Source organism: Callorhinus ursinus, unplaced genomic scaffold (assembly GCF_003265705.2).
Source record: "Callorhinus ursinus isolate GAN/ISIS: 27379988/994484 unplaced genomic scaffold, GSC_fseal_2.0 scaffold15, whole genome shotgun sequence".
Taxonomy (NCBI): Eukaryota; Metazoa; Chordata; class Mammalia; order Carnivora; family Otariidae; genus Callorhinus; species Callorhinus ursinus.
The window spans coordinates 6,572,636-6,588,318 of record NW_027397077.1 but is presented as its reverse complement, the minus strand read 5'-3'; the positions used below and the strand labels follow the sequence as shown (position 1 = coordinate 6,588,318).

The following is a 15,683-nucleotide window of genomic DNA, read 5'->3' as shown; positions in this document are numbered from 1 at the left end:
TATGTGCTTCCAAAGGCTTGTTATGACAAGAAAAAATAACAAAGACACATTTTATCCAAGTTGTAAGCATCCAAGTCAAAACATGCTGCTTTCCTTGCCCCTCTGCACTCCCCCAGACAGGCCTCCTGGCAAGCTTTGACTATCTCATTAATGCATGCACGTACTCATCCCTCAGCCAGTGCACACCCAACTCCTCCTCACTGCCAGGCCCAGAGAAGACTGTGGGACCTGGCCTCAAGGCACTCAGTTGGTAGGAGAAAGACAGGCACACAAATAATTTCCCATAAACTATACAAAATGCTGCCTCGATCCGTATTGCAATCCTGCCCACCAGGATCCCAGTTCCCCTGGAGTTGCCTTCACCTACCTCTGTTCCATGGATGAGGAGGTGGGTGCAGGGGTGGGGAACAGGCCCAGGTGGAAAGTCATGCCTGTATGTCATCTCCTAACCAGCCCCCATGCCCTACCATGGGCAACAGAGGTTCCGGACATGACTCAGACGGCGTGAGGGAATGCGCAGTTTGCTCAGCGCCTCCACAAGACTCAGTTCCACATTTCTTTGGGGAAGTTTCTTCGATGGTACCCTACCTCCTGACCCCTCTGTAGCTCTATTGCTGCAAACCCAAGCACATTACTGAGAATCACTCTTTACCACCACGGACTTTAGCCCGTGGGACATAGCCACTCTCTCCACTGAGCTTCATCTTTGTCCTGATCTGAGTGGATTGTAATAGGGCCTGTTTCCCTTGTCATCTTTACCGAGTGCCCAGGAAGCCTCCAGAAACCCCTGGAAGAGTTCCTGCCTTCCTACAAAGAGGGACAGAATGGGGCAGGGTGTCTGATGGTGAAGCAAAAGCCTTGTGGCAAGGAGAAAGGTCCATAGTCCCTTAGGCCTTGGCTAGGTTGGATGATTTCAATTCAGTTAAACTTTTTTTTTTTTTAAGATTTTTGTTTATTTATTTCAGAGAGAGAGCACAAGCAGGGGGAGCAGGAGAGGGAGAAGCAGACTCCCCACCGAGCAGGGAGCCCGATGTGGGGCTCAAGCCCCGGACGCTGGGATCATGACCTGAGCTGAAGGCAGATGCTCAACCCACTGAGCCACCCAGGCGCTCCTAATTCAGTTAAATTTCAATGTCAGTTAAATTTGGTACTTTTGAGCCCCAGGACAAGGATGGCACCATGCGGGGCCCCCAGGGTAGAGCAGAAACCAAGAATGTTGAGCCTCCCCTACCCTCACTGGGCTTGCAGCCTCCAAGTCTGACCTGTGTCTGGCTGCTCCTCAAACCAGGCCCTGAACCTGGAGGGTGTGACTGCTGGCCCTCAGTGTAGGACCACTGTCCTTCCCTATAGCAGGGGGTGTGGCCAGAGGACTGTAAGGACTGGAATCAGACTCGGGCTTCACAGTTATCTGAGGAGAGCCCTCCCTGACTCCCCCAGTTTCTGGCCTGCGTAGCAGCAGGTATCAGGTGGGCAGCAACATCTGGGTTACCTCTGCTAGTCAGGTATTAATAACTCCTTCAGCGGGGTGGCCTGGCATGGGCATGGACAGCTGACAGTGCAGACTGAGGAATTCCTAGTAAGCCTGGATAAAGAGCATCCACCATTTGCCACCAAAAGAGCAGAAAGACCCTGTATTCAGCTGAGCCTCCCCCACCTCCCCCCATCTTTGCTTACTCCAACCAAGCCCACCCCCATCCCCTGTCTGCTCCAGGGATCTTCTCGGGGCTCAGAGTGTGACTCTTTCACTCTCCTACACCTGCCTGACCCAGGCTTCTCTGAGGAGGCTGGGGGTCCAGGAGTAAGCTGATGTGCCACCTGGGAGCCAAGGCAGGGCTTGAGGGGCACAGGGGTTGCTGAGTCAGAGGATTGGGGTCACAGTGATGGCCTCCTCCGCCTCTCATTTACATTCTAATCACTGTATGGGACACAAGAAGGCCGAGCTGCCCAACTCTTAGCCCCCACACAATTATACACTACGTGCTCCTCAAACAAGAGCAGGACCCATCCCCGTCGGCATCCTCCAAACCTAGCTCTTTGCCCAGCCCAACCAGGCCCGTTGTGCCCTGAGGGTGAGTTCATCCAGGACAAAGCTGGTCCTCCCTGAGGCACAGCCAGAGCCAAGCTGCTGCCACCTCCCAGCAGGACCTCCCCATCCCTGCCATCACCTGCCTTTCTTCACCTTTCTCTCCCAAGACCTTTTGCAACAGAGGTGCTGAGGGAAGTAGGCAGTGAAGTGAGGAGTGATCCCTGGAAAAGGAGCTGTCTACCTTAGCTCCCAGCCATTTCCGCAAGTCCCAAACTTGGGTTCTGCCCTCTATAGCCTGAGGCTGTGACACCATGAAGAAAGAAGGCAGGCAACAGGAACGGTAGCTCTGGCCCTGAGAGCCTTGGCCGGCTGCCAACTGGATGTTCCCAGCTGCCCCAGTGTGTGCCCAGGGTTGTGGAAGTAGCTTTGGGTAAGGTGTTCCCTGGGGCTTCAGGGTGCCTCTACTCCAGGGTCAATCCAGAGAAAATCAATAATCTCCGGCCCCATCCCTGTCTGCTTCTAATGCCAAGTGTCTCCCCAGGGACTAGGGGGACCCCCCCCCAACCATGAAACTGGAGGGCCCTACTTCCATTCAGGAACCTCTGAGACCCCACAGTACTTTAGGCCATGCGCTCAGGAGCTCCGAGGCCGGAGGAAGGGTAGACTCGGGGAGCACCCTTCGAGCGCTGAGCCCTACTGTGTGCAGGCGCCACACACAAAAGCTAAGGCAAGCGAGTGTGCAAAGGAAGCATCCTTTTTGGTTCCCGCCTGCGTACTTCAGAATTCGAGGTTTGCCGGCGGGGCCCCAGGAGCCGAGGCCATCCGAAAGCCTGGCCCCAGATTCGCCCCTCCTGTTCCCTGCCAGCTTCCCTTTCCTAAGGAGCAAGGCCCCAGCGAAGGACAGGCTCTGAACCCCAGCTACACTCGTCCCGGTGCCTTTGGGAGCTGGGCAGCGGTGGCGGAGCGAAAAAGGACCGGCCCGGCGGCGCCCCCAGTCCAGCTGCTTCCCCTGCGGCCTTGGCCCTGCGTACAGCTCGGCTCAGCCCTGCCCTCCTGCAGGCCTCAGTCCCCTCGGGGGCCGCCTCAGCTGCGCTCTCGGCCGGGTTCCGCGCGGTGCTCCCGGGAGGCCTGAGCCCCGCCCACAGCGGGCCGCGCCCGGCTCGCCCTCTCCCCACGCCCTCCCCAGCCCACCCACCACTGCTAGGCTTACCCAGGCCTCTGGCGCCACCTCGTGGGAGCCCGCGGGCACTGTCCGCCTCTTGGGCCCGAAGAAGCTGACAATCCACTCTGCGGGGCTCACCTGGGGGCCACCAGGAAGCAACAACTAAGATTGAGAGCTACACCCATCACCGCCCTGAACCCACCTAGGGGCACCGTCCTGGCCACACGGAACCTTCCACAGGAACACGATCAGACCAGCTTCGCTCCATCCCAGCTGAGACTTCAGGGTCACCTTCACCAAAACTGGGGGCAGTAGAGCTAGTGAGGGCCCCAGAGGCCGGGTCTCATGCTGCCCTCACCACAGGCTGCTTCTGCGTGGGCCCACCCCATCCCCAGCAGATGGGAACCCCCACTTTTAAGTCTCTTGCCCTATCTTTTCTGGGTCTTTTATAGGGTCCCCCTAAGGGAAATGGTACCCAGCACCCCCCAGTGGGGTGGGAGGGGACTTCAGATAATTCTTTGCTGCTCTACAGTATGAACAAAATCTTACAATCGGGAAAAGAAACCTAAAGTGTTTAGAATCGAACCTGCCTTGCACTAGCCACAGGACCTGGATGCTCTTCCTCTCTGGGCCTCAATCACCTTGCCTCAAAATGGTGATCAAAAAGGTAAGCAAAGCAGGAAAAGAGTTAAGTCATTAGCCAATTGGTATTTTAAAAAATATTTATTTATCTGAGAGAGCGAGCGAGAGCACGAGCAGGGAGAGAGGCAGAGGGAGAAGGAGAATCAGACTCCCCTCTGAGCAGGGAGCCGGACACAGGACTTGATCCCAGGACCCTGATATCATGACCTGAGCCCAAAGCAGATGCTTAACCGACTGAGCCGCCCAGGCGCCCCAACTGATATTTTTTTAAAGATTTTATCTATTTGAGAGAGAGAGAGAGAGAGAGGTGGGACAGAGGGAGAGAGAGAATCTCAAGCAGACTCCGCACCGAGCGTGGAGCCTGACGTGGGGCTCCATCTTATGACCCAGAGATCATAACCTGAGCTAAAACCAAGAGTTGGAAGCTCAGCTGACTGAGCCACCCAGGCACCCCAGCCCACGGGTATTTTTAAGATACAGTAATCTTTAGAAAGGAGTGAAGCTCACCCTCAAAAGGGTGACACTGGAGTGGGGCCTTCCATGCTTTAGAGGGGCTAGGAAAGGGCCTCTCCCAGGAGCTTGTTCAGCCTGGGAACAAGCGGAGGCCAGGCTGCGGGCTGCAGTAGGATGAGTCATGTGGAGTCTTCCCACCAAACTAGTGGTATTCTAGAGGAGCTCCTAGACATCCCAGTATTTCCTAGCCAACAGCTTTGGTCCAGGCCTAGCCCAAGGATCTTGACCCAATGAAGTGCTTCTACACCAGGAGAGAATGCAGATTCTTCCAGCCTCACTCTGATTCTGTCCCTTTTACAGGCAGATGTGTCTGGAGTGGCTCTATCCCAATTATCAGGGTGTCTTAGAACCCCTTGGGAGACCAGTCCTGTCCCCACCTTACAGACAAGGAAGCCAGGCCAGAGGGATCCCAGGAACTTGCCCTGGGCCAGAGGTACAAGGGAAGGCAGATTCCCGTGGGTCTGTCCCCTCCTCAACCGTGTCCCTTCCTTCCTGCTCCTTTCCTCCATCACCCTCTCTCCAGCTCAGACCTGAGTACAGTCCCACTCCTACCAAGAAGTTAACATACTTTGCAGGAGTGCTGGGGAGAGGGGTCTGCCGGTCCAAACATCAGATATTCCCAAAGAAGAGCAGGGCAACGCAGGGGCCAGAGGCCCTTGTGGCTTCTCTTCTTTCTGGCCCTGCTGACCTCACTATTCTCTGCCGAAGCCAGGAATCCTTTTAATGAGTCCACTTGGTGGTTTCGGGTTAAACATTAAGCAGAACTTCCTGAGGCCAACAGAGCAAGCAAGGGCAGGGCGATTTCCTGGGCCCCTGCTGCTAGGCCTAGGGGCTGAAGCCCATGTCCCTGAACTGGGGACAGCCTTTCCTGGCGCTTACCCAGTGTGGTATTCCACAAGTACTTGTTGGAACTCAGCTCCACCTACAATAGGAGATAGGTCTCAGCTCTGGGTCTTAAAGATGATGAGCAGAGAAGCAGCCTGGGGGCTACAGGTGGAGATGGTGAGGACCCTGTGGGGGTGGGAGCAAGCCCAGAAGAGGTATCAGTTGTTCTGTGACCAATGGCTCCTGATCCTGCCACTGGACACAGCTGCTGTGTCCCTGCCTCCCACACCCTGGGCAGTGTCCCAGGACAACAGAGCCTCTTCCTGGGCACTGAGTCATGCTACCCAGCTGGCCTGTCCATCCCAGGCAGGGCACTTAGGGGCAGGCCCCTAGAACACATAGGCCCAGCCAGGGCAGAACAGTCTGGCCAGAAACCATTCTCCCCTTCTCCCCACTAAAAGGCCAAGGCTAAACCTGCCTTCTTGAGACTCCCTGGGAGACTGGCCAGCCCCGAAACTGCAAGACAGTTGGGGCAGGAGCTGAGGTGGGAATGCAGGGGCTTACCCATGCCGGGGCAGACAGCTATGGCAGGCAGGACCTTTCCCACCGTCCTCCCAGATGAGGAAACTGAAGCTCACGATTTCTCTGCCAGCTCAGGCAGAGGAGTGGTAAGGAGAGCTGTGAGCACACACCCACCCCTCTCAGGGGCACAAAAATGATAAGGCATTGAGGCCATGAGGTCAGCTGCACGAAGGCCACCTCCAAGTCCTCTGAATGGGCCTGGCTGGGTCCCGTCTTCCCTCTGTCACATAAAAACCAGACCCGTACCCCACTCATATCCTACAACATTGCAGGGGCCAGGGAAATAGATGCTTGGAGGCAATGGCATTGTAATAAAGACACTGCTTTTATTTAGTTTGATATGTTTCTATACAGAATGCAGAAAACACATCTTAAAATCATATAGAAGGAAATAAAAACATGTCAGTGGTTGGTGAGCACTCGAATGTAAGATTGGCTCTGTGTCACAGAGTCCCGACGGCCATCGCCAGCCCAGCGCTCAGGGGAGGAGGCTGCCTGCAAGGGCATTGTTGCTGTTGTTATTCTGTTCACTGCCCCAGCGCCTCCAGTTGCTATGGCAACACGCCATTCCAGGCCAGCCATGTCTCTGCGTGGCAGTGCCCAATGGTGGGGTTGCTAGGGGCAACGGAGCTGTTTGGAAGGCCTTTCAAAGCCCTCACCTGGAACATTGGGAATTGTTTATTTTTTTGATGAGGTCATCAAAAATAATCTCACCAGGTCAGACCCCACTTGTGCTCAACTCTGGGGCGATGGGGAAACTCTGGCTTGGATCAGGGCAGGGAGGCACGAGACCTGGTCACCAGAGGTCCACTGAGCCCTCAGCCACAGGCTCCCCGCCCCGCACAGGGGCACTGCTCACTTGAGTACCCCACCAAGGGCTGGGCAGCGGAGAGAGGCTGGGCCCTGTGGGGAAAGGCGCAGGGGGAAGACCCTCCTGGGAAGGGCAGGCTGGAGACCCCCTCCTCTCTGACCAGCCCTCCCCTCCTGAGGCAGCACATGCAAATCCTCTGCGAAACAGTCGATATGGCTTAGAAGTGGCTGCTCGGTGTGCAAAGGGAGCCTGGGTCCACCCACCAGCCCTCGATCACGGAAGGGATACATTATTGCAAAAGGCATTCCTCCCTAAAAGGTACCCAAAATAACTCTTAGACATCAAGAAAAGTCATGCTCAAAATGGTTTCTTCCAAAGGAGGAGAATCAAAGCAGAGTGGGCACCCCTGAGTCACAGGACAGAGATGCAGATGGACACACGGACGTTCTGCTAAAAAAGGCAAAAGAAGCCCAGTGTAATTTGAGAATTTAAACCGTTATGAAAAGAAAGGGGTAAAAAAAAAAAAATGAGCAAAGCCGTCAGTTCCATGGAATCAACACTAAGAGCTCGTACAAACTGCTGTAAGCATCACCATTTTTAATCTTTTTTTTAATAAAACAATTTGAGGCTGTATAAAAACTTTAGTAAAAAATTAGCTTTGAGAGCCCACAGATTTTTACTATGAACTATTGCTGGCACTCCTCCCCCGCCACCAGACCTTTCCCAGCCCAAGGCCCGGGACTGCAGTGCCAGAGAAGAGGGGTGGGGTGGGTCAGGGTGGGGCTGTGGACTGTTGGGACAAAGCGGCCAAGGTCAAGTGAGGAAAGAGCATCACATGACATAAAAATATTGCATCTTCACCAAAATGTCCCCCACTGAGTGTTTCAAAAACCATAATATTCCTTTCAGGAGGGGGAAAAAAAAACACACACAGAAGAAGGGTAAAAGAAAGTATGTTGACGTGGTCGAGTCCCTCGACCTCCCCAGCCACCCCCACGAGCAGCCGGCCCACCCTGGAGCACCTAGGTTGGGGGCCACGGCCACCACTGCCTCTTGGAGTCCCTTTTCCATGGAAATGAAGACCCCTTGGTGGTGGGCCACTAGCGTGCATGGGGTGGGGGTGTGGATGTCCACGGCCAAGAGGCCCCTCCAGCTTCTGGCCCCTGGCAAGAGCAGGAGAACAAGCCCAGCACCAGGGCCCTGGCCCCAGAGCCACAGCCGGGAGGCCCCCAGTCAGGCTCTGCCATATCAGAGCAACCAAGTTTACATAGTGTGAAAAAATAGGATTCCTTTGATAAAAAATACTGTCCCTTGGTCTTCTCTAAGTTTGAAACACCCTGGGAGCTTATTTTTAGCAAAGCAATTTCCCATACCCACCCAAAAATTATACATACAAGTTTAGGTAAACAGCAGATTAAATGTAAAAACTTAACCTTAACTTCTGAAAGTCCTTTGAATTTAATCTTTAGCTACTGTTTTCCATGTTACATCCTGCAGCTAGACACACGTGAATAGAAAAAACAGTACAGTTAGTGTTAAAGGCAAAACGCAGAGAGCCGGGAGGCCGCCCAGCACTGCCTGCGAGTTCGTTCACGGCTCCTTGCTCCCTCATCTACCTCTACTCCAAACAGTGCTTTCAGAGCCAGACATCAAAACCGCAGCAAAGAATTTTCTATGAACAAACAAAAAGCTGTTAGGCAAAAAATAAAAGTAAAAATGTCCCCAAAGTCTCTCCAGCTGCTTTGGGGTTTTGGAGGACCAGAGAGGGCGGGCTCAGCCAGGCCTCGCGCGTGTCAGTGTGTGCCAGGTCAGGTGTCGGCTCCCAGTGGGCGATGGTCTGCAGGCCACCGGTCTCCACAGACAACACCGTGTTGTCTCCAGGGCCCTGCCCTACCCCTGCCTCCACCCAGGCGCTTGTGGGTTAAGGGGGCACGTAGGGAGGGGGCGACCGGTATGGGGTCATGTTCTTGGGACGGGAGCCCTTGCCCTCCATGGGGGCCGTGAAGGGCGGGGGGGGCTGGTAGGGAGGCGCATTGGGATCCTCATCCCGCAGGGGTGTGTACTCTCCCACGGTGTCCTGGTTCAGAGGAGTGGTCTCGGGCACGCTCTGGTTAGGGTACTCAGGAGGGGGGAGAGGGGCTTTCTCCTCCTGCAGGATAAGTGGCATGCTGGAAGAGGGTGGAGGCTTGGAGTCATCCAGCTCGTCTGCAAAGATGATAGGCACCCCCTTCTTGATGAAGGTGGCCTGGTCCTCAAGGGTGAGCTTGCCCTTCCGCTTCTTTCGATAGCAGATCATGGCAATGATGCCGGCAATGAGCAGAATGGCTGCGACCACGACAGCTGGGATGACCGTGTGCAGGTAAACGTCATCCTCACTGCTCTTCTCGGGGTCCCTGTCTGGCACCTCCGTGGGCGGCGCCTCCGAGGGCACCCTACTGAGCGGTGCCGCGGGGATAAACTGCAGATGCCGGCAGCTGCCCGAGCCTGTCACAGCGATGCTCGTGGCCCTGAAGTCAGGCTCCAAGGCATTGGAGAAGGCGGCCCGAGGCTTCCCGTCGTCCTCCGCGATCCTCCGGCTCAGCGCGGTGATCTGCTCCTTGGGGCAGGGCTCCAGGGGCAGCGTGTTGTTAGTCCACTCCACCACGATGGAGCCCCGGGTGATATTCTGCAGGGTGATGGTGCTGCAGTTGCGGTCCCCAAAGGCAAAGGCTAGCTTCTTCACCAGGGCGATCTTCTTGTGGATGTCATTCACCACTGGGGCTGGGTCACCCACAAACTTGGCCTTGAACCGCGCAGGAGCCCTGTCCCCTTGCGGGCGCTTGTGGACGTGAATCTCGAAGGCATCGACAGCAGACAGGCCCCCCTTGTCCGTGGCGTGCATGAAGTACTCGTGCTTGCCCACGTGGCTGCTGTCGGGCAGGCCATACATGAGCTGGCTATTGCTGTTGAACTGCACCCAAGACTTCTCGCCTACCAGCTGCTGCTCCCGAAGCTTCAGGGTCAGCTTCAGCTTATCAGTGGTGGTGTCCTCGTTGTCATAGAAGGTGTCTGATGGGATCTTCACCTCGAAGTAGGTGCCCACCCATGCATCCACCCTGTCGATGTGGTTCTTCAGCTCTGGCCGCTGGTTGGGTTCTCCTCCACGGGGAACCCCACTTGCGGTGGTACGGATGCGAGTAGGCGGGGAGGCGGTTTCCAGTCTGGTGATGGGAGCTTTGGTGGTGACCCGCGGCACTGGTCGGGGTGTCCGTGGCTTTTTGGTCGGCCTTCGAGTTGTGGTGGTGGAGGAGTCAGTAGAAGGCGTGGCTGGTTTGGGTGTGGATACTCGTGGCTTCTTGGTGGTAGTCGTGGGAGGGGTGGCGATGGCCGTGGGCTCCACGTAGCCAGGAATGGTCATCGTTGGGCGGATCTGGCCAGGAACCGTGGTACCAGCTTCTGACACCCGAGTGGGCTGGATGGGGCCTAGGGTCGGGGTCTGAATAATGGCACCTCGAGTCCGAATGGTGACTGTGGGCTTTCCAGGAACAGGATCTCTGACTGGAGGGGCCATCGTCTCTGTTGGGGGAGCAACAGCTGGAGATGTGGGGGTAGGCACAATCCTGGATGGGGGCTCCTGGATGGCCGTGGTTGGAGGCCCGATGGCAGTGACAGGTGTGGGGGTGGCATGGATCTGCCTCCGGATGCGTTTGGGGAGAGGGGGCTTCTTGTTGGCGATATGCCAACCCACCACAGGGTAGCCAAGCTGGGCAGACATCGCGCCCTCCCTGGCAGGGGCCTCCACACCACGAATATCAGGCACACTGTTCTGGTTCAGGGAGCAGCCCAGCTTCCAAGAGAGCAGGGCCCCGTTCTCCACCACCTTTTTCGCATTGCCCGGGCCAGCCATGAAGGCTGACATGTCAAACAGTCTGTTGTTCACCACGGGCACCAGCTTCATGTTGGGAAGCTCCACTTCTGAGAAGCTCTGCATCCTGTGCAGGAGGTCAATCCTTTGCTTTGGGGTCATCTTGGTGAGGTCAGCATCCAGAATGACTGTCAAGACGGTCACAGGCTCGTCGGCAGCACAGGCCAATGACACCACCTCAGCAGGGTCTGGGGATGCCGCCCGCACAGACTGCGGCTCACTGTGGTCTTCGGGGTAGACCTCGATAGAGAACACACTGGATGTCTGGGGGACGTGGCTCCCGTTGGCCCCCAGCCGCGTGGCGCTCACTGAAATGTAATGCACACCCTTATCGGTGTCGAGAGGGAGGCCCTCCAGGGTGTGGCTGTGCGGGTCCCAGTGCAGCCAGGACGGCAAGGCCTCTTTCCCCGCTGCTGACACCTAAAAGAGACACCAGCATGAGTTAAGGGGTACTGTCGATGCATAAGCTGACAATGATCACAATAGTTCCTCCCTGGCCCAGCCTGAATTGTGCGACAGGCTAAAGGTATAACTCAGAATTTCTGTTGGGGAAACCAACTCCTCTCCTAGAGCTCTCGTTCACCTGTCAAGAAAAGACTGGGGCTGCCAGATAGGCTAGCTTGGAAGGCAAATGATTGCCCAAGGCCACACCAGGGGGAGACAGCAGTGATGGCACTCACACACACATCTCGTCCCAGAGAACTGATGCCATGGAGCTCAAGAACATTGCAGGTTTCACAACAGCTATATGCCCTCCACCTACTCGCCCACTTGGCATGCGGAGTCAGGTCCAAGTGTCTCATCCCTCAGCACTCCTTTCCAACCCTGTCTCAGACCTCTCCCTGCCCTCTGTAGACACCACAATTTTGCTCGAGTCATATGCCCTTCCTGCCCAGAAGTGGAAATGCACATGGCCCTGGGTGCAAGGGACAATTCAATGTCCCCAGATGCCTCACTTACAACTACCACGTCAGTTGGACATACATTCAAGTACAGTGGGACACATCTGGATGGCAAATTCAGCTAGCCATATCTAACGTCTTAATTAACCCTGCTTTTCAAACCTCAGGAAAAATGGCAACACCCAGGGTGGGGAACTCTAGAAGAGTGTTGATCAAAGAGTCCAAGGAGCTCTGGTCTCTCTAAGGGAGAGTTCTTTAGTCAACTAAGTTTGGGAAATATACAGAGCCTACTTCTGTCCTTGGAGAGCCCAGGCCCCAGAAGCAGGCCTTGAGGAGCTCACCCCCTTACTGCACTCAACAGCACCTCCCAGGTGCTCCTATTTTAGGGTAGAAGTCCTTTTCCACAGGGACACTGGTGATAATCAAGGTACCCAAAGGAATGCTGCCAGAGAAACTTCTACCATCAGCTGACAAGAGGGAAGCAAGACTTGCGTCTTGCTCGGGCCGATCTATGACTACTCTCACCTCTGGGAAACACCTATTTCTGCCCCTAACCCAAGAAAGTTGGCACCCACTCTCTGGTCTAACGAAAGTCACTCTCAGCTCCATGGTCCTGTTCCATCAAGCCCAGAGATAACAATGGCCAAGAGACGGCATGTCTTACTGCCAGCCTCAGCCCAGGGATGGCCCTGCATGGCCACTGCTTTTCAGCAGAGGGACACTAAAATGCTTCTCTGCCCGCAGCAGGAAGGCCAGAGCCATGCCTGCTGGGCTCCCTAGAGGCTCTGGTTCCTCAGGATTCCTCTTGCCAAAAGCCAGGTGCCTGACTGGGAAGGAGACCCATACCTGATCTTCCTAGTCAGGACCCATGGCCAGGTGCATGACATTCCATCAATCTTACCAGAGACTAGATACTTACTCCCCTATAAACAGATTTCCTACCTCCAAAAACCCACGAGAAGACGTGACATTATTATAAGTTACTATTATTGGGGCTGTCCTTTAGTGACTGCTTCTGAGCCACTGAGATCACAGAGGGTCTATGAATAGCTTCTTTTGTGACACCACAGCAACTCGAGGTGCACCACCATCTACCTAAGGCACCACTAAGAACCCCCTTCCTGTCAGTCACCATCCACTGCAAACACACCCAACATTCAGAAATGGCAAAGTATCTGTAAACATGGGTGTCTTTAAATCCATGAAAAACACTAAATATATTTTTCCTTTAAAATCTTTTTTAGCGGGGCGCCTGGGTGGCTGAGTTGGTTAAGTGACTGCCTTCGGCTCAGGTCATGATCCCGGAGTCCCAGGATTGAGTCCCGCATCGGGCTCCTTGCTCAGTGGGGAGTCTGCTTCTCCCTCTGACCCTATCCCCTCTTGTGCTTTCTCTCTCACTCTCTCTCTCAAATAAATAAAAATAAAATCTTTAAAAAAATAAAATAAAATAAAATCTTTTTTAGCTACAAAAACAATACTTACTTCCAATGTTTCGGTTCAGTTATATTAAATATGAAAACTGTCACATCCACATATAAGCATGTAAAGCAAAGGCTAAATGCTCTCATTTTGCAGAAAATAGGAAGCAAAGCTGTAAGGCCCAAATGGAGTAGTCATGGAACCATGAAACGTTTTACAACAGTGGGGTATGGCTTGGGGTCCTGAGAGGTGGATAGTAGGTGAGCCAGGGTGTAGCCAGGTTTCCAGCAACCCAAGCATGTTTCCTCACTGCACTACATCCCAATGGCCACCACTGGGATGACAGCACACCCAGCAGAGAGAGGGCCTAGAATGAAGAGCTCAAGGTGAAGTCATCTAAGGAGAAGCCATGTGTAGAGAAGAGCAAACAGGGCTGGGAGAGAGACCAGGACAGGCTCTGGAAGTGGGTACCAACTGGCTGGCCAGGCCCATGGGTCATCCCTGAGTACCCAGGCAGCTATGCCTGTGCCCAGCCCTATGCATGCCATCTGCACAGATGAGTAAGTAGTCCCAGTGCTTTTCCAAGTCTCACCAGCTACCCAAGGGCACTTTATAACAGAGAAAACTGAGAAGGGCTCCACCTCCTCAAGCCTCCCAGCCTGGCTCAATTCCTATTCTGCTGAGCCCAACAGCCACAGGTCTGCTGCCAGACATTTCCTAAGGAATAAGCCCAAGCCACTCTTTGGCCAAGGCTCCCACACGGCCACCCTCGGAAGACATACACTTATCTGAACTATGCTAAGTAACATTATTACATGCTAATAACATCTAATAGCCTCTCCAACCTGCACTTCTGCCTTCCCTTTTGCAGATCCTGGCTCCTCACGATCCTGGAGTGTTGGCCATGCCCTGCCACGGGAGGGGTATCCGACCCAGATCTATAAACCTGAAGCAGACAGTCCCCAAGGTCCTGGGTACTCCTCAGACAGGAAGGAAAGGTACCAACCTGAAAGTTCTAACATCCATGCTTCTCTGAGCATCCTGGTATTGGGAATGTGAGGCCCAGGGAGCACTTTAAGTGGCAGTGATTCGCTTCAATGAAGGGCCACAAGGAGCGAAACAAATACGAGCTCTACAAGGAATCCAACCAAGTCACAAGCAAGCTGGCATCTCTGCATTTTCAAGGCCATTTGGGGAAAGCCCCTGCACTGGGAAGCCTGAACATGCCTAAAGGGCTGGCAGTGTCCACAGTCCCTGAAGGATTCCACTAACAGTCCCTCCCTCTTGAGGGCACTCAGTTGAGGGAATGCTCTGAAATCCAACACCTGCTCTACCCTGTCAAAGCAGGAGCCCCTCAGCCCAGGGAAACTCCACACATCTTCCCAAGCTTTCAAAACTTCCAACTTCTAGAACACTTTTCCTCTCAGGGCCGAAGGGCAAAGCAGGATATGAAAGTTCCTCCTGAGAGACCTGCCCCCCTGACAAGCCAGGACTCATAGTTCCCTATAACAAGAGCAGACGCGACAGGAAGCCCCATCTCCAGAAGTCCTTGGCTGAATCCCGGTTCCAGGCAGGCTAAAGCTTGACCCAACCTCAGCCCCGGTTTTCTCATCTGTAAAAAGGGGAAAACAATGGCATCCTTATACAATCACAGGGCCAGGCACATGCTGGATTCTCTGTGGGTGCCGGTTCCCTGCCCACTCCTGGGCTGAGAGGATCCAGTCTGCACTATGAGGCTGATGCAGCAATAGGTTGAGGGTCCACTCCCCTGTCCTCCTTCTGGTCTTAGACCCAGCACACACTGTGACCTTTTCTCCCTGGTCATCCCCCAAAGCAGAAGCTCCAAGCATCAAAGGGAAATGGGGAGGCCACAGGAAGGGGAAGCCAGGACTCCACAGGGGAATAAGGCCCTGGGGCCCTCAGGGACTTGCCTGCCTGTTGAGAACTATCTGCCAGGAGTGGATGAAAACCCTGAGGGGCCTGGGGGAGGAGAGAACTTGCTGCAGGGGCAACCCAAAGACCAGCATTCACTTCTTCAGTCTCACACAGATGTGCTCTATCCTGGCATGTTTGCACATGAGATTCAGACTGTCCTTGGAGTCTCTGGGTTTATTTACATAAAGATTTCTGCCCTAGCTGTACCACCCACAACTAACCCTTAATGGCAGGAATGACAGATAAGAGGTGGGAAACAGAGCACCAGCACATGTGTTTGGGTGACAGGCTGGTCCAGGTCATGGGACTCTCCCAGGGTTTCAGATCACTCAGCCCTCCATCACCAGATGCCAACACTGCCTTGGAATTGTGGGAGGCAAGGCCTGCTAACCTTATAAAGCAGCCACCTTGGAAAGAAGCCTTCAGGCTGCCAGTGGGAACACCTGTAGGGGGCAGAAACTGCAGGAAGAAGGCTGATTTAAGAAAATCATAGGCTCGGGCGCCTGGGTGGCTCAGTTGGTTGGGCGACTGCCTTCGGCTCAGGTCATGATCCTGGAGTCCCTGGATCGAGTCCCGCATCGGGCCCCCTGCTCAGCAGGGAGTCTGCTTCTCCCTCTGACCCTCCCCCCATCTCATGTGCTTTCTCTCTCATTCTCTCTGTCTCTCAAATAAATAAATAAAATAAAATCTTAAAAAAAAAAAAAAAGAAAATCATAGGCTCTAGCTCACAGGCTCACACAGAAAGAGCCAGAAATCTTTCCAATTTCAGCAACCCTCAGAGAAGACATGCTTCTGAGATAGAAGGCAAGCCCACCACTGAGGAAAACAAGATCTCCAACTGCCCCACACCCAGTTTTAGAAATCTTGATCCACAAAGTACATCCAAAAACTAAGAATCAAAACCACAAATCTTGGGCAGACCCTTATGAAACTCCAAAGACTACCCGCCCGGCAATGCCCAC

The 15,683-nt window shown here is 54.3% G+C and overlaps 1 protein-coding gene across 4 annotated transcripts in view; it reads right to left on the bottom strand.

Annotated features, from left to right (window-relative positions):
- Nucleotides 1-6,056: 6,056 nt before the first annotated feature.
- Nucleotides 6,057-15,683, bottom strand: part of DAG1 (dystroglycan 1) — a 71,548-nt gene continuing 61,921 nt past the window's right edge. For all 4 annotated transcript variants that reach the window (XM_025885072.2, XM_025885073.2, XM_073901199.1 and 1 more), the window contains exon 3: nucleotides 6,057-10,885. In XM_025885072.2, the coding sequence (XP_025740857.1) occupies nucleotides 8,483-10,885 (2,403 nt within the window). In that variant the 3' untranslated portion in view covers nucleotides 6,057-8,482. The remainder of the gene's footprint in view (nucleotides 10,886-15,683) is intronic.